Here is a 19,386-nt window from a genome sequence, read left to right as displayed (position 1 = left end):
CTTTACATCTGTTTTGGAATTGTTCTTAATCTTTTATGTCATCTCTCTAATGTTTTGTTATGTTTGGGGCATCAGGAACAGACTAATGACTTTAAAACGACACTTGCATGAAAAGATGAAAAAAAAAGTGTTTGTAGATGGGGAGGGGAGGAGGGGGTGAAGGGAGGGCAGGGGTAAGGGGAAAAAATGAGAATCAAGACTTGTCATGTAGAGGTACAAGATCCCAACAATGAATGTAACTGTACTGTATCCCTAAAATGTACCAATAAACTCAATTAAAGCTGGGGAAAAAAAAAACAAACGATACTTGCTTTGTTTCTCAAGGCAGCTTGCCTTCTGCTAACAGGAACCTCAGCAAAATCTCAATGACTCCTGCAACATTCTTTTTACTCTCAGCTACAGTACTTTAAGATGGATGCTCCCAAAGCTCCTTGCCAGGAGCTTTCTGTTTTGGAGTTTGATGTAAATCATGGCGTGACTTGGACTATCTGCATCTTATTTCTTATATCTCCTCAATGCTCATCAAAAGACCTCAGATGAAGCAGAAGAGGGTGAGTTTCACAGCTCCTAGCAGAATTAGTTGCATATATGTAGTTATTTAATAAATGTTTAACTGAATTTCCTAGATCCTCATGTGAACTGAACAAAATTTACAAATATTTTCCCCAAATCAACAGGCTTAAGGGCTTGCTCCCAATTGAGAGATCGGATGAAAACACTGCATGTAATTCATAGTACTTACCATCAACCAAGAGGAACACAGAGAGCTGACAACTTCTAATTGTAAAGGGAGGAGAAATGGGTAAGGCTTTCTTTCTAGAGTACCTGTTTGGCATTCTGAGGGACTCTGCTCAGTCATACCAAAGACTACAGAGCTAAAGCACCAACAGATCCCCTGATTGCCATTACTATGCAGACCAGTCATCAAAAGGGCCAGATAAACATTTCACTTTCTGTACAACATGAGTCAAACACCAATGTACAGCAACCATATGAATAACAAACAGCATCGCCTCTCTTAACTGACCTAAACTCTGCTGCTGAGAATATTTTTCCACCCAAACAGCCCCTCTTAATGGTAAAGACACAAGGGTCTCGGGAGACCTGAACTGTCCAGTTTTCTTCACACATTTTCCAGGTGTCTGCCACTCACAAAATGCTGGAAAACAACAGCCCTGCCCTTAAGGCTACAGCAAAACAAACAATTACCTTTACTACATGGCTTATTAACCAAAAAGATGGTCCTTTCTATCTAACTGAGAACATATGTGCTAGTCCAAGATTCATGGAGACTTCAAGGAAAAAAACACACAACAGGAGAAGACAAAAAATGCAGAGCAGTATACTGGCCCAAACAAAGATTATATTTTTCTTTCTTTTTTTAAATGAAACTATATTACAAAAAGGGAATGAACAAGAGAGTATATCTAATTATTTCATCAATAGTCTCTATCTATTTCATTAATCTCTTCTATTTATTGTTCAATGAGAAAAATCAATATTGCTGGGAAGAAAACCCTGTACAATGAAATGGAATTTTACAGATAATGGGCATCTCTTCCTTCCATGCTTTTGAGAAGATTTTTAGTATTCTGTTTAACATCTGATTTTTTTTTTTTTTTTTTTTTTAATTGTTTTTTTTTTTTTTTTTTTTTGGTACCAGGGATCAGATTCAGGACCTTGTGCTTGCGAGGCAGATGCGGCGCCACTGAGCTAAATCCCTGGCCCCATTTCTGATTTTTGAAGGCCTTGAACCTGACACAACCTTGGGCAAAGCAGGTTACTAATATTAAACTTAACTAACGTGAAAAAGAGTCAAGAGATCAGACCATTCAAATTCATTTACCGGTTAAGGTGGAAGACCCATCAAAACATCACCTTACCCAAGAGCAACAGCAAAGAAACACATAGCAAGATTTCCATGTTATACTTACTGAGATTTTCCAGACATTCTCTTAGGAAATTAGTTAGAAGTTGACATCAGCATTTACTGCCCCTGGTACAGTGCTTTCCTAGCCTTCAAAAGTTTTACCCACATTCTTCAAATACTGACACTATTAAACAAAAGATATTCTTTGTTTAAACTTAGTTAACCTTTAAAAAGTTATTTTTAAGAGACAGGCATGGTGGCACACACCTGTAATCCCAGCACTTAGGAGGCTGAAGCAGGAGGATAGCCCCAAGTTCAAGGCCAGCCTTGGCTACATACTGAGTTCAAGGCCAGCCTGAACTGCAGAGGGAGACCCTGTCTTAAAAACAAACCAAAATTTTATAGTAATATTTTATAGACCATAAATGCTAATAAACAGAAGACAACTAACAATAAAGCCTTTAAAAAGTATTCAATAAAAAACTAGGAGTTTATTGTGCTTGAAGGTTGGTATATGCAGCCACTCTCACTCTGTAAAAAGCACATGCAGGCATTAAGAGAAGTGATGGAGATACAACAGCATCAAAGAAGGTCTTTTCAGAGAGGCTGAAATAAAATTTTAAAAAAATCTTATGCAGTTTAAGTCATTTAGTGCCATGTTTGTGGACCAATAAATTGTTTCAAATACTGAATCATGGGCTCTTCTACTAAGTAATAAACACTGCACAGAGACCACATGGACCACAGTCACATGCAGCTCAGACTTATCTTAAAAAGGCAAAGACCTCAGCTGTCACACAAGGTGCCCGGCTTTCCCTCCCGAGAATGATGAGGACACTGATGAAGGAGAACGGAAGGGAGACAGGAGTCATCATCATCTCCAGTCGAAGGGCCACTAAAAGGAACAATTTGCATATTTTATCAACATCCTTGTTTGACTAAGAGATGAGGCCAGTTTAGGCATAATGAAAGGGGAATCTTACGTACGCATTAAGGATTGAGACTGGACCCTTGTCTGCTCAAGACATCAACGAAAATAATGAATAGCTCTAGGCAGTAGGAAAGTCACTGTCCAAAATCTGAATTTCAATTAGGAAAGAGAAACATAGGCCACGCTGTTCAAAAAGTAACATTTAATCATCTTTTTCTACTCTTGTGGGGGGCGTGCTTAAAAAAATAAGAACGGTACTTACTGGTAATGAACCCAAGAGGGTCCCAGAGTTTTCTTGAACTGAGCAAGTCCCACAATATCAATATAAATGAGCTCAACGATTCTGTCTCCTACAGTTGGGCAGCCAGACCGGTTTCCTACAACCTTCTTCATAATTCTAGAAAAAGGGCAGAAAAGAGGGAAAAAAGAAACACTTACTTTGAGGTACTAGGCAAATTAAACACGCAAATAACCACTACAAAATTTTTTAACAGCAATGACAGCATGGCCCTTCCAAGTCTACTACCTGCCTCAATCCTTCTGACCTGTCAAGTCCAACCTAGACCCCTGATTCTTATGCTGAAAAACCAAACAGCACTGTGAACACAGCATTTGAAATCAAGGAAGATGTGGGTCTGAATCTGTACAGCAGTTACGAGACCTTCGATTAGGTACTTAACTTGAGTATGTCTTTCCTTATCCCCCAGAAAAAAAGACTGGATATGAAAGTGATATTCTACCTTATTTCTTATCTGACCACTCCGTTCTCTAAATGTCTGCACTTGTTAGGCTCTACAGTACAGGTTATTTCTTATACAGTCTAGCCCTGTTCACTAATTTTTTGTTATGTCACACTTATTCTTTTAGCTAGACTGCATTACAGAACTAGAATTATGGATTATACGTCTTCATTAACTTTTCTTTCACCTGTATACTCACTCTTCTACCTAGACATATAAAGCACTCAGGAAATGACAATGGACTTGAGTAGCATGCCAACTTAATGGGTAGGAAGAAATACGAAGCATCTACCTTCTACTCAAAAGTAGTCATTACTATTGAGTCTTAGCACCATTCACACCCTACAATAATTCTTCACCACTCTGTGAAACTCCTACTCCAAAGGACAAAAATCTCAAATAGGCCTCTGCTGTATAGTGCTGCTCCCCTATTGCTTTTGGCACCTTTGTCCCTCTTCTCTGGGTTTCTGACAAGGGTAGGTTCCATAGAATCAATTTCTTCCTAAGGGTTAGAAAACTTTCTGTAAGGGTTGGAAAAATATTTTTATCTCTGTAGGCCATACAACTCTACCCCTGTAGGACGAAGGTGGCGATAAACCATATATAGCAATGGAATTAGCTTGGATCCACGAAACTTCACAAAAACAGAGACAGATCTAAATTTGGCCATGGTTTGTGGATCTCTGGTGCACCCTGTGTTCAATGGTTCTCAAACTTATGTGGATGCTGGATTTACTTTGATGCATCATAAAATTCTTATGGCTGTGTTCTATTTTCAAGGCTGTGCTTTAACTAGCTTAGGAATAATCTATAAGGATTTTAAGGAGATCCCAAAAGCCTAAAAAATAAAACAGAAAGATCCCAAATGACACTAACTGCAGGCATATTTGAGGATCACTGTTCTATGTTATTCTCACAATTTTCTTCCTAAATAAAACACATCTAGCCCTGACCTTGATGTACATAAAGACCAATGCCACCACACTTTCCTGTAATCATGGGCTATGTCTATGCCTGGTACATTTCTAATAGCTCTCCCCTGAGCTTCCCAGGTGATTTCTGTCCTTGGTACTTGCATAGTAGTCCACGTGTTCATCTATGCACACACTCACTCACTCCTTCCTTCACTCGCTGGTTCAGTATCTGTGTGAGTACCCACAGTATGCTAGGCATTAAGGGCCACTAAGAGCTAAGTACACAGGGGTGAATAATGTTCAGTTTTCTGTATTCCCTGTACTTACACTCTAGCAAGCATCTCTCCATTAATACTAACAGATTTGTAATTAGTGCAGTTATTAATGTATTACTTTAGATGATGAAATGATTGGCAGCTCCTTAAATAAACTCTGTTCTATTTCATACCAAAAGCCACTCACAGAAGACACTGAGTGAGTGATGGAGAAATGTATGAATTCATTCACTTTATGGGCTATGGACCCAACCTATTTCAGGGCAAGCAGGAAGAAGGAAATAGGACATAGCCTGTCCAAGGGACAGGAATGAGGATTAAGGCTGATAAGATATCTCAACTGTCTACTTCTGAAAGGACCAATGGAGGACTGGGATTGAGAATACAGGCTGTGAATGCAGGCAGACACTGGGATCAAACCACTGTGATCCCTAAGACCTCAGCCAACTCACTTTGGTTTGAACCTCAGCTTCCTTATTTTTAAAATGCAGGCAACAGTAGCATCTACTTCCATGCGCCAAAGACCAGTAAAAGGTCCACGAAGGTTAGTTGTGAATAGTCATCATCAACACGAGAGTCATTATAATTGGTGATACTGCCATTGTAACTTTAACTTTTGAGGAAATTATTAACAAATAATAGCTGATGTATTACCAAACTTACTGCTTTTATACCAAATATGTACTGCAACCGAGCAGGCATTAATCTTTGACTTAACACAAGTGTCTTCGCTGAGTGTCAACACCTTGGGGTGGGCCATCTATGTGCTTTAGCCCCTCTCCCATCTCTCGTGCGTTCATTCACAGTATTTCTCCAGGAAATACTCAACACTGCTATACAATATTTGGTGGCTGGGTAGGACATCTCCAAGGGCAGTCACTTAGGAGTGAGGGGATCTAGGTGTCCCTGCTTGGCCAGCTGGGTAAATGGAAAAGGGATTGTGAGACGGTTAAAGCTAGGTGCAAATTTCAGTGAAACTCAAGGTTAAGGAAGAGTTAATGGACTTAGCTGAAAGTTGACTAATTGAAAAAGGATTGGATCAGGGCTTTTAGAAATTTGTTTTATCCAAATTAAATTATAAACAGGAAACTGCCCTGTTGTAAAACTTAAAAAGCCTGATGTTGAGCAGAGAACAGTATGAGTTTCAGTAAGAGACAGGGAATTAGAAAAGTCAATAATGTTTTGTGCTGCAGATGTTGGAAGCACCTGTAATAGCAAAGAATAAGCTCCTTAGTTTGAATTTTCTGGCATTCATTCACAAAGCCTTGGGAACCTGCAGCTACAATGAAAACATATTATCCTTTTCACAGTGTATGTATTTAGCTCCTGAAAATAATCTTCTTATCTCCTGTTTAGTGAATTATCACTTTCATTTTCCTCTGCAAGAAATTACACACTAATAGAGGGCTTTAAGAGTTTACAATTTCTTTTTTGTATTCTGATTTTAAAATTGAAAAGTAATCTCCTTACTCCTTGAGCTCAGCCAGTGAAGCTGAAATCCTAATGTCATGGCCCAGTAAGTACAGAGATGTAATTAAATCACTCCACTGAACTAATTCACCAAGAGGGCCACCACTGAATGCTGTCTCTGCAATCTTAAATCCAGATTCTTTGGTCAGGAGTCCCAGGTGAACAAGGACCTGGAAAACAAAAAACGCATGTATTCATTTGCACTGAACCAAATACAAAGCCCACAGTAACACACCAAAAAGCGATCAATTTTAACTTCACGCTTAAGTCGTAGGGAAATCTCAATATGGGGCATTCCATTTTTCCAGAAGGTACAAAGACAGGAAAGAAATATTTTTCTCCATGTTTTAGAAAAAGGAAATCATTATTGCCCTTAATGTGTCTATATGTATGCAATATGGATGCATTATTCCGCTTTTTAAAAATGGGGTATATTTGTAAGACCAGAATGAAAGGAAAATAAGCTAGAATATTAGTATTTTTTAACAATATTTAGTTTTTTCCATAGCTGAAATATTTTAATCTTTTCCCATGAAAAATTTCCAACACAAAGATAAGCGGATAAGACAATACATCAGCCCCAGACTTACCATATAGCTTTGATAACTATTAATTCACGACAAATCTTATTTAATCTATGTTCCCTTTGATCCTGAACCCCAGAATACTTTGAAGCAAAGTTTAGAGCCTCTTTCCATCTGCAAATATTTCAAAATGCATCTGTAAACAAAATAAACTTTCACTTCAAAACCACAGCCACATCCTTGTCACCTGTAAAACAAGCTATATAATTCCTTATGTCACCTAGAATATAGTTAATGTTTTTATTTCCTCAGCCTTCCCTTTCCTAAGTGCAGTTACATGATTCAGAAGTTGTGCAGTTGTATGATTCAGAAGTTAAAAGTGTACACATTATAACTGCCTCATCTGTCTCTTAGCAGCCTTTAATCTCTGTAACGTCCTATTACTCTGTCTTTGAGGGGGTCGCTTACACTGGGTTATGTTTTCAACAGAGTCCCCTACACTCTGAATTTTGCTGATTCCAAATCCAAGGTGTTGCAAAAACAGATCATTCTTTCCTTCATATTCATGGTAAATTAGTAATTAAAACTTAAGTTCTGATCAAATTCACACTCAATTATTTACTTGCTAAGTGCAGCTATGAACTTTCACTGGAAGGAAACACACCTAGGTGTCTGTTTTGTGAGACTAGCAGCCACTGATAACCAGTAACTAAACTAATTAGTTTTTGGTGAGGCTGCAGAGTACTGATATTCTATCACTCATTTTACATCTATTAGCTAAAATACATGTATAAAAAAAACTCTATTGGATCATCCTAAAGTATAGTTTGCTTGGAATGAGCCCAGTGAAAACTTGATTTTTTTCCATTTATTTTCCAGTTTTCAGGATAACAAGTCTTTTTCTAAAGCATACTCTAATTATGATTCCTGTTTCGTTTTTAAAGTATTATAAAATCATATATATAATCATATTTAATGTGTTTCAATAAACTGCGGTACTACTCTATCAAACTGTCCCACCTTGGCCAGTGGGAAGCTATTCAAGTTGGCCCCTCAAATCTTCGGACACATCCTATCAGCCTTTCATAGCTTTTCTGCCCTTAGGTATGACAAAATGTTCTAAGCTCGCCATGCACAATTTCTGCCTCCTCAATGCACCATTTTTCCAAGAATCTCTTACACCACTTGGTGGAAATAGCATTTAAAGATCAAAGTCTAGGGCTTAAGGGACCCCAGTTAATCACTATTTGAAGGCTTTTTCAGTGGCACTAGCTAGGAAATGTGTTTTTCCTCTGAGATACAATAAATTTTGAGTTCTTAATAGTACTTCAAATTCAAACTCGGGCTGTAATCTTTTTACATAACACTATTCATCTTACATCTGTTATTTCCTCTCTCCCACAAAGAAAATCCTACTTTTCAAAGACACTAACATAATTACTCATTTGTGGTTATCCAATTATTCACAATGAATTGAGAATGAGGACACTGATACTTCCACATATAACATGATTTGTAAAAATTGTTTTAAAATATTTTGCAGCTCTTTTTGTCCTCTGTGAAATCCCATCAGAAATGTCCTCTTGGTAGGGGCTGGGGATTTGGCTTAGTGGTTCCGCAGCCTGCCTTGCAAGCACAAGGACCTGAGTTCGATTCCCAGTACCAAAAAGAAAAAAAAGAATAAACCTCTTGGTGTGCTTGTATCATTATATCAAACCTGGATGGATATGGAGTTGATTCTTTCTTATTTTCCTTAGGACTTTTATTGTAATTAAATGTTCACATTTAATGTAAAATGATTACAGCATCAAATCTACAAAGATACATTCAGAGAGGGCTAGTTTCTACATCTGATAATGTTGTACTATTCCCTCCCTCCGTTTTTTCTTCTTATGCTAAAATATGCATAAAATTTACCGTTTTAACATACGCAGTTTAGTAGCATTAAGAACATTTACATTGTTGTGCAATTATCACCACCATCCATCTCATTTTAAATTTTTTTATCTTTCAATATGGTTGCAAAAAAAACATGCATGTTATGTGTTTGCATAGATGTACAGATCTGTATATATGTAGGTGGGTAAAAATTCCCTCCTCTTTTTAAAAATAATGTATACTAGTCTCTACTTAACCTTTTTTTTTTAATCTGACATTATATTCTGTAGATGGCTCTTTAAAGCTATTGAGAAATACAGTGGACACTTAACTTACAAACTCAATCAGTTCTTAAGGGTGGGATGTAACCCAAGTTGTGTTTAAGTCAATACAGCTGAGATCTGGATGTTTACCTAGGTATACACTATAGTTAACAAGAGGCAGACAAATCTTCCATTAATCCAATTAACCCAAGGTGTTTATATGTCAGGCCAGTTGTAACTTGAGGGTCCACTATATTCTTTCTTTTTACAGCCCACTTGCAGAATTTCATCACACTCCCTCCACACACTGTTTAGTGTCAAACTGTCTGGTCTTAGTGTCTCAAACTCAAGGAATCTGAGAAAAACTGACCCATCAAACTGTGACCTGGGGTCTTATAAAATGTATCTGTACTTTCCTTTTCAAAGATATCAAATGAATCATATTCATTCTGGAGTTCTTTTCAGAACTTTGCTCAGTTCTGAAATCACAATAGTTAATCCATAGCCAGTCACTTAATCTATAACTAAGAAGGTAGAACTTCTAAGCCAGGAGCATTTCACAGGGTTTCTAGGCCTGACCCATGAACTAAAACAATATGGCTCAAGTTTAATAAAATCTCCTTTCTAGATATATAAGCAGAAACAACAATTAAATACAGGAGCAATGGAACTCGCATGTGGCCGAGACCCAGGATGAACAAACAACAAACACGTGAAATTGCCATGATATAACAGGAAATTCTCAAGGGTGGGTTTAGGTAAAGAAATGGGGGAATGTTTCCTAATACCCTCAGACAGGCAATCAGGTTGAAAGGACAACCCGACAGGCAGATATTCAGCTTAACTTGGTCTAAGAAACTTGGATCGGTCTCTGCTAAATGAAAGTATTTTGGGTAATAAAAACCAAAAAAAGGAGTGTACAAGAGGCTGCGCTGATTCACCCTGAGGGAAGATCATGTGAGACATGACATTTCTCTTATTCCTGTTTCCACACAAAATCAAATTTTAAAAGAAAACTGGCATCTGACTGAAATGAATTAAGAAGAAACTCACTTTCTTCCGCTTTCTCTTTTCAAGATTTTGCTTTTCTGCCAGGGACTTGATTGCTTGGATCCAAGCATCAGCCATTCGCCGGATCCGAAGTCTCATCCACCGGAATTCTTCATGCTTTTTCATCATACTGTAGAGAATATTAAAATCCGTACGAATTTCTGCCTAGAAACAGAAATTTAATAAAATGTATAGAAGATAAAAGCCAAAAAGCCTAATGGTTTTCACGATGTGACATTTGAAAACTTGAAAGTGAAAGTCAATTAAATCCAGAGCTTCAAAACTGAGTCTTGCCATGCTGCCCAGCTTTTATTAGTAGGTCCCTGGGTACTGATCTGTTATAAGGGATATCATTAAAAAATTAGAAATTGAGAAAGGCAGTAGTCACTGCAAAGCCCTGAGCTATGTTAAAATGCAGCTTTTACAACAAGCATGCTTGATGTACCTTGAAATTCTGTTGTGAAATTTATCATGCTGCTTGAATCGACCGCTAGGTAGCAGACCCCCAGGAAAATTGAAGTCAGATCCGAGTACGTGACTAACATCATGTTGGTTGCCTATGAACTTTTTTCTCTCCATAGCATTAAATGGGGAAATAAATGCTAATCTTCTAGTTTCATTCTCATCCAAACCAACAAAAATTTATTATTTTTAAGGTATTCAAGATCCAGGGACATTCCTTCCCTACCATAGCTCAATACTATTTAAAATTCTGACCAGTATGATTTAAAATCCAAAAATATATTTTTCCTAATATTCTGGATAATACAGCTGGGTACAACCCATGATTAGAGCCACAGAGAAGCATAATACCTCAAAGAACACCTCACACACACTGAATCTATCCTTTAGTAATCAGCACGGTTCATTTTAATCACCTCTCTTCTTGTGGTCAGCAGAGTAGGGCCAGTCCCCATCACTGACTGTTTTTTAGTGTGAAGTTTTACTGGCACACACCCATGTTCCTTCATTTACATACTGTCTGTGGCTACTCAGGGCTACAGTGGCAGAACTGAGTAGCTGCAACAGAGATTGCATGGCTTGCAAAAATGAAAATATTATCTAGCTTTTCAAAGAAGAAGTTTGCTGATTCCCAGTGTAAAGAACAAAGAAAAGTTTCACTTCTCGACATGGCATATACAGTTGTTCAGTCAGCTTTCTACCCTTTCCACTCTCAGCTTCATCTCAGCTCATCCAAACCTCCTGTCCTTGTCCCCCTGAGCTATGCTCTATAATACCAAGTGTTCACTTTCATGTTATCAGAGATCCTTCTCTCCTTAACCTCTTAGAAACTCATTCATCATTTTAAATTCAGCTTGAATGTCATCTTCTCTGTGTAATCTTCCCTGACCTTTACAGGCTCAGATTGCCTCTTCCTTACTATTCCCATCAGCCCACTTCAAAGCCCTGCAACAGGCACGGTCATTATTTACAGCTAGCTCCTCATTAGATCAACCATTGCACCTACACATTCGGCATCAGGTCTCATTCCTATCAGTTCTCTATCATTTAGAGGCCCTCAAATAATTGCTCAATAAGTAAATCTATGCTAACCGGTCGACTGGTTTGGTCCCCTGGATTTCTACAGGACTAGTAATGAAAGTTCTTCAGTTGAACACTATTTCAAATCATGCTTGGCAAATCTAAAAATGCCATGTGTATCATTTAACATCTGACCTAAATGCACAATTTAGGAAGAGTTTTCCAAAGTCATTTACCAATGAATTATGATCAGCTTCTTCATAGGGATTTTTTATTCTCCAAGGTAAATGAGGACACCAATTTTCAACCTGAAAAACATAAATCAGTGACTAAATATTAGGGCTTATCTTCAAACTTAGAACAGTTCCCGGCACATGACAGCAATAATAATGTGGGATATTATTAGCTAATTTTTTATGACTTTAGCTAGGTTCCCTCGCAGGTGGGGAACAACAGGAGTCCCTGGAGACACTTGGCATCTGTCCTTCAGAGTACTTTACGGGAACTGATTTCACTATGATTTAATCCTCACACTTCTATACCAGAGAAAGAAACTGAAGACAGAGAGTTTAAAGACTTGAACATGGCCATAAAGAATGAGAAGGTGAAGGTGCCTCTGTGGCCCTACAGCAAATGGAGAGGAATAATCCGCCACCTCTGGTTGCCTGCCTGGAAAGGAAATGGTGCCATCTGAGCTGCAGAACTCAATCTTTTATCTGAGAATGAGCAACGCAATCAATAGCTTAAAGCTAACTAGTCAAGGCTTTCCTCTCACTTTCTGGCTGTTCACACTAACTTGAGAAATACAGTGGTAAAACCTATAGGAGGAAGAAATGAAGGGAGAAATGGAAGCTGGATTGTTCTGTCAATGCACAAAGGTTCAGACAGCTGTGGGGAGGGAGGAAAAAAACCACCAGGAATAAAGCACTGAGATTTTATAGGAAATTTGGGAACAGTTACACCAAAGAAAATTGGGCAAAATAATTTCTAGTAAAGGAAAAATGAGAAATATATAGAGTAATACTGATGTTTGACTTATTTATCTAAAATAATTACAAAATTTTAAGAATATTATCCATTTACTAAAATATAATAGCTTTATTAAATATGGCTAATAATCGGCATTGAAAATAATTTTTCTAATTTAAGAGTGTGGCACATCCTTGGAGATGGGAGGACTATGTACAGACCAGAGAGACTCTTGCTTCAGCAAATCAGAGCTGTGCAAGGCAGTTTGCCCTATAGATATGGCTGATTTTTCAAAGAAATATGTCAATTTCACTAATGTAGAAATTATTCACAATGCAAGGTGATTTTTCCTCTGACCAAATATAATTGGCCTGATTTTGCATAAAGCCATCTGCCACTGCAAATGAACAGACAGCAGCAGCCAAGGGCCCCAAGGCTTAAGGGAGGGCAGAATTCCAGGATATAAAAGTGCAATATTCTCTTTTCTTCTTATATAGTAAAATTAGACTTTGTGTTATTTATGAATAACTTTAGAGACTCAGAAACACTCTCCACAAGAAAAGCTGAAATTGCTCTTACTCATTAAAACAAAAATGCTAACTTGCTTTGGAAGCCTATGGTCTAATTACTGGAGCCTTTCAGGAATATGAGCATGAAAAGCAAAATGTGGAGTTCCACAAATGAGAAAAATGAAGAAAAAAAGGAAGCCTGAAAGAGGACGAGGCCTGAACCAGTTGCAACAGCATCATACACATCTGTACTTCATATTCTTAGACCAGATTGAATTATTTAGATCCAATTAAATTTTGTAAATGGACTCAACGAAACATCCCTATAAAGCATATTTATAACATGAAGGCTTCAAATGGATGACTTGATTGTGAGCCCTTCAAAACACACACACACACACACACACACACACACACACACACACACACAGAGTAAATAAGGTTCAGATTTGAAATAAGCCTCACAACTAAATAAACAAGTTTATAAAGCAATCCATCAGGTTAAAAAAAAAAATCTCTCCATGAAGAATATGATTTGGAAAGATGAAATGAGACTATGAATAAAAAAAAATCAATTAAAAGACTGGGATCAGATATTGATAAAGGATAGTACATTCCCTTCTCATTTCTGATGAAAATACAATCTAAGGTGATCTAAAATATGACTTTTCTACAGAATCCTCAAGTCTATAATTCCTTTTTTTTGGTACTGGGGATCTAACTCTGGATCTGTGCTTCTGAGGCAGGGACAGCACCACTGAGCTGAATCCCCAGCTCTTGTAATTCCTCTTTGGCATTGATCAATTGGTCATTTATCTTAGTTCTTCTTACTCTAAATCACTGGATACTACTTTGCAAAGTTCCAAGAGCATCTTACAAATATGGAAAATACAGTTGGTCCAGTTGAGCTTTTAGTGAGAAATTTCACTGTTACACATTCACTCAGAATAATGGAAAAACTGATTGTGAACATCTTAACTCATAACAAAATGGTGGGTTTTTAGGGTTGTTTCTGTATACAGTGACAGGATAATTGGTTAATGAAATAATTAAATCATATGTAAAACCAATTACCCCATAGGGAGAGGGGGAAAAAACAAAACAAAGCATTTCTTTCTGAAACCTCAGAGGATTGCCAGAATTGGAAGAAAGCCAGCACTGGCAGTAACTCCAAGTGATGAAACAAATAGCCCTTCAACGAGCAACATTTTCCCAAATACAAGTCACATTAATAACATTTGGGGAAAATCTTGCTCAGAGCCTACGGCACAACCTCCTGACTGTTTTCTGTCCAGGACCCTGTAATAATTTGACCCATCAGGAGCGCATCCTACCAATAAAGCCAGACCCTAGGCGGTGGCTACCACCTACCTGACCCGGAGACAGCCCTGGCTGTTAAATACCATTCTGAACAGCTCCTCTCCTGACTCACAACTCCAGTGTTCTACATTTGCTTGTAGCTGCTTTCCCCCAATCCACTCCCTCAGCTACACTTTTTCAACTGTGGCATTTAATTGTGTATTTCCCCTCATGCAGGGATACCCTAGAACCACTGCTCTCAACTATCTACCCTCCCTCTGCTCAAATCTCACAGCCAGGGCACAGCCCATCTCAGAGTCCCTGCCAGGGAAGCGACTGGATGTCTTCAGTGTTTCACTGAAGTTTCAAAATTGAAAACTGCCTGAATTCATGGTAACACGCACACAACAGTCAATAGAGAAGCAGAACCATTACTCTAATAGCCTTCAATCTGAGGCAAAACTCCTTGGACGTGAACTAAACCTTTTTAGTGCACTAGCCTCAGGCCACAGGATGAAGAGGCAGCAGAGAAGGAAACTGGCCAGGCTGGAATTCTGGAGCAATAATGCCTATTCCACAGAGAGGGCCCTATAAATCACTTTCCCCGAGTGAGGAGATATAAAATAAAACAATTTGATTTTTGACATTTCTCCTCCTTTGAACTAACAAGGTTTTGTGGCTTAATCATGAGGACGGAGAATCAAAGCAGTCTCCAAGTCCCTAAAAATTCTAACTAGGTCAGGCTTATTTTCAAGGTCTATGGGATGAACACTTCATTATATTCAGGTTAAAAAAAATTGAAGGTAGATACATATACAGTTCAAGCTGGAGTTTAAAAAGAGAAAGAGGAAGTGTACTAAAACTGCTGCAAAAACTAAAAGAATACTCAAGGTCTAATATATATGCATTTAAGTACACTACAGTATAACTCCAAAAAAAATCTTCAGTTGAAAGAAGTGTCAGTCTGTGTCACGGGCTCTACTTTCACTACCAACGCGAAGAGTTTCATTCAAACAGATCACTGATAAAGGATTCCATGGTCTTTCTTAGATGGTGAGTATACTCAAAACTGAAGGAGAAAATGCATGATACTCAGATTATCTCCAGATGACAGTGTTACTCACGATTTTCAATCTTTTTGTTAATCTGCACAATTTCTATAAGAAACGAATAGAATTATTAAATGAGATATAGTACATAAATATACAAGTCTTTGCGTTAGGCTTAGAATGTATCAGGGTCCCTGAAAAGTAAGAACACAAAAATACAATCACTTAGCCCCCTGCAGGGCCCAGGATGTGATTACTATCACCACATAAAAACTCAAGGTTTATAGACAACTGAGGAGGTAACCCTGTCAGGGAGTAGCAGGGCCTGGTGACAACTGAAATCTGTTGCTTTCCTGACTGAGACTGAAGAGACCACTTTAAGATCAAGCTTAGGGAGGGAACAGAGAGCTGCTGAGTACAGAAAGACGACTGAGTCTGGAATCAGCCAAAATGGACTGTATAGCCAACTCTGCAAATAACTAGACGTATAACCTTAAACTATGTGGCTTTCAAGATTTCTTGTCTACAGAATGAAGAACTTGGATCAGGTAACGTTCTTCATTCTCTTTTTCTATAAAGTCAAAAGTGGAATTTTATGTCATCTGGTTAGCTAGTTGTAGTGAAATGAATCCAACTGTCTGTATGACATTTCATTAATACACATGCAAACATACACACTTGTTATACTTCCAAATGCAGGTATTCATTAATGAAAACACTAAAAATATTTAAAAGGGACTTCTCTCTACCACACACCAGTGGTCTGCCCACCCCACAATCCAATGCATCAAAAAGGAGTGGCTCAGCTATGTTGACATCCCCTCTGCACAGGACAACCGCAGTGATCGGTATTTTGGCCCAGCAGCTTTTTGAGAGTTGTATATGAGAGTCAGGGTATAGGACACAAGGGAATAAACATGTACTGCCAAGTAGCGGGATCTGAGTGCTAGGATGAGACTTTAACACACACATAACCTCACTTGATCACTTGCTCATTCCATTGGTCTTTTGGAGAAGACTGACCATCATGGCAGATGAGGACAGAGACAGACTGGGTAAAGCTAAGGGCTGAAATGTAGTCTGTCAGTCCTGCTCCAGGGCCAGTGAGCTCACTACTTAATAAGCACACAAACCAAACATTCTGTTCTTACAATCTCCTAAGCATAAGTGAGGCTTCCGTATCATATATGACAGTACTGCCTAAATCTTCTGTATAAATAAAATTATTTTAAAATGATTCCTTGTATTTCTCATGTGTGACAGTTCTATAAGGTCAATGAAAAGCAGTAAACTCTCTGGGTTCAACTCTTGCCCCTACATTATCTATTCTGTGTAGAAAGAGTGACCGTTTAAAAGTCTAAATTGAGTACTCTGCATGTACTCAGATCGGTCACAAGCATCTCATTATACTTAGAATATAACCCAGAATTTATACCAAGATCCTACAAAATGTGACCTCCACTGTTATATAGCATCTGCCTTGTACACTCTCTCTACATAAACTAACTTACTCGCAAGCCCCAAAACATGCAAAACTCCTTCCAGCCTCAGCAGAATCACCAGATTTAGTGCAAAGAGGACACTCAGCTAAATGTTAATCTCAGATGAACAACATTAAAAAAAAATTTTTTTTACTGTGCCCCAGAGTCATGTAAGAGCAACTCATCACTTATGTAAATTATTGTATATAACTGGGTCACAATTTATTGTTTGCTGCTCTCTGGATGTAAGCTTTCCGAGGACAAAAGCTTCATCTGTCTGTCCAGCACACTGTAGGCCCTGAAAAGCACCCCTGGCACACAGCAGGTACTCAAGCAATACTTGGGGCGCAGTGAGTGAATAAATCAAAGGTATCACTGCATCTGTAAAAGACTTACGAGAATATAATTGGTTTACTTCTGCAGTACTTTGCTGTTCTCATTTTATTAGAGCCTTTCAACGACACACTGAGTTAGGCCAAGTAGTCTTCTCCTTGACCCCAGTGCAGGGAAACAAGAATAGAAACTCCAGGGAAAGCGCAGAGCCATGCACAACTAAGTGGTGAGACCCAGACAGGCCATTTGGCTATTTATTTTCCAATTCAGTAATTACTCCTCATCTGCAGGGGATACATTCCCAGCTATGCCACGGAGAGTAATGAATCACATACAGAACATTCTGTTTCTCTCATATACTGGGTATGATAGATAAATATGGTAAATGTTTAAGTTTTTATAAGATGTTCAAAGGACATACTGCCATGAATCCCTTTCAAAATATTCCTCCTTGCTTTGAACACGCTTGTCTTGCCTCTTTCTGAAGCATTTCTTCAAGTCTTTCATGAGGAGCTTTAGTAGTGTTGCCCTGGCTGCCCCCACTTAATGCCACACATTGATTCAAGATATTTATCCTTCAAGGTGGTTTTGACTTTGGGGTGATGCCAAAAGTGGCACAGTGCCAGTTCTGGTGAAGAAGGTACGTGAAGACACATCACAATGCTTTCAAAAGCCTGCCTTTCCAATGGACAGAACTTAGCAACAGCATTCACCATATTTTTGATCGCACCTCGTACAAGCACTCATGAAGGAGAATGTCCTTGAACTGCTTCAGAATGTGGCAAGGACAATGGGATAAGTGTGTTGGGAGCAAAGGGGAATATTCTGAGTGGAATTAATGGCCTTATATCTTTTACTGTGATACATTTTTAAAAAATTTAAACATATACTGTGTGTTTTGATTGTCCCACATACATGTACCTGTGATTGTTTAATTTATAAATTATACACAGTAAGAGATGAACAATAATAATAATAAAGCAGAAAAATTCTAACAATATACCATAGAGAAAGTTATTTAAAATTGGTGAGCTGTTCATCTTTGGAACTTTCCATTTAATATTTTCAGGCCATGGTGGACTGTAACTGAAATTGGACGAAGCAGATGGGGAGAGTAGCTGTCACCTTCTAGTGCATTCCCTGGTAAGGCAGGGAGGAATATCATGGACATAAGGGTGAAACTATGCACAGCAAGAAGAGTGCTGAGGTCTGGGCTGATTCATGAGAATTCTCAGGACGTAAGGAAGGGTTACAATGTAAAAAGCAGCCACAGTAAGTTCTCAATGGACCAGTGGGGTTCTAATGAGACAATGACACAGGATTTCCAAAATCTACCCCAAATCCTTACAGGGGGAGAAAAGTCAATCTTCCTTCATATAGGAGTGGCTCCAGAGGAATTCTTTAGCCAATCGTATTGGTAAAACATCGACATCCTTCTAAATACTCAACACACTTATGGTGCACTGTGGCAGAAGCGGCCCTACCTGTCCTGCATCCACACTGGGGACCCCTTAACTGCCAAAGTCACCCAATTTTATCAGAGAGTCACATTTTAGAGACTCGGATATAGCTCTCGTATGCAATGAAATTGTGCCTGGAGTGTAGATCCAGGCAGTGACAATGAGAATATAAGGCCAGAGAGCTACGCTTTCTGACATTAACGGCTCATTCCATCCTGATGGTCTAATCTGATCCCTCATATTCTCCTGCAGATACAACAGTAGAAAACATTATAATAGACTTGTTAGTAAGTACTATAAAATAGTATAAAATATAAAATATTTCAATTAATGACTTCATGATAATAAAAAGCAAAAAGCATACAAGCCAGCAAAAATAAATTAATAAGGTACTGGTGAGAGTGGAAACCAGCATCTTAAAAAAAGTAAAGCAAACAACTTGGGAATAAATAAAAGTTTGCTATATAAACTGCTTCTCAGGATGACCAAATAGCACACAAGGAGTCATCACTCTTGGGCCAGGGGTTTAGCTCAGTGGTTCTGCTGCCTGCCTGAGTCTTATCCCCAGTATAAAAAAAAAAAAAAAAAAAAAAGAATGGACCACCAAATGATCACCAACTTTTCTCTTAAAAAGAGATGAGTATGCATCACATGCCTCCGAAGAGAAGTATAGCATAACATCCCTAAAGTGGTCTTGCAAAAATTAACAGGCCTAACTCTGATCAACACTGCCATCTAACTAAGAATTTATAGGAAATATAAGGGGCAGAGGTCAGCTTATATAACAATATGAGAAGTAGGCATCAGAATTCAGAAAAGAGATGATTAAAACAAAACTAAAGCAGATTCTTCAACCAAAAAAAAAAAAAAAAAAAAAAGGAAAAAAAAA

At 38.3% G+C, this 19,386-nt stretch overlaps 1 protein-coding gene across 1 annotated transcript in view; it reads right to left on the bottom strand.

Moving 5' to 3' along the window:
- The window catches only part of Mgat5 (alpha-1,6-mannosylglycoprotein 6-beta-N-acetylglucosaminyltransferase), a 308,365-nt gene that overhangs the window by 110,894 nt on the left and 178,085 nt on the right, over positions 1-19,386 (bottom strand). The window contains exons 7-10 of the mRNA XM_019204841.2: positions 11,634-11,705; positions 9,919-10,080; positions 6,201-6,370; positions 3,064-3,198 (exon numbers count right to left, since the gene is read on the bottom strand). Of these exons, the coding sequence (XP_019060386.1) occupies positions 3,064-3,198; positions 6,201-6,370; positions 9,919-10,080; positions 11,634-11,705 (539 nt within the window). The remainder of the gene's footprint in view (positions 1-3,063; positions 3,199-6,200; positions 6,371-9,918; positions 10,081-11,633; positions 11,706-19,386) is intronic.

The sequence above is a fragment of the Fukomys damarensis genome, unplaced genomic scaffold (genome assembly GCF_012274545.1).
Source record: "Fukomys damarensis isolate Sample0158 unplaced genomic scaffold, DMR_v1.0_HiC HiC_scaffold_29, whole genome shotgun sequence".
Lineage (NCBI taxonomy): Eukaryota > Metazoa > Chordata > Mammalia > Rodentia > Bathyergidae > Fukomys > Fukomys damarensis.
Note: the sequence above shows the minus strand (reverse complement) of the source record. Positions and strands in the feature narration are given on the sequence as shown.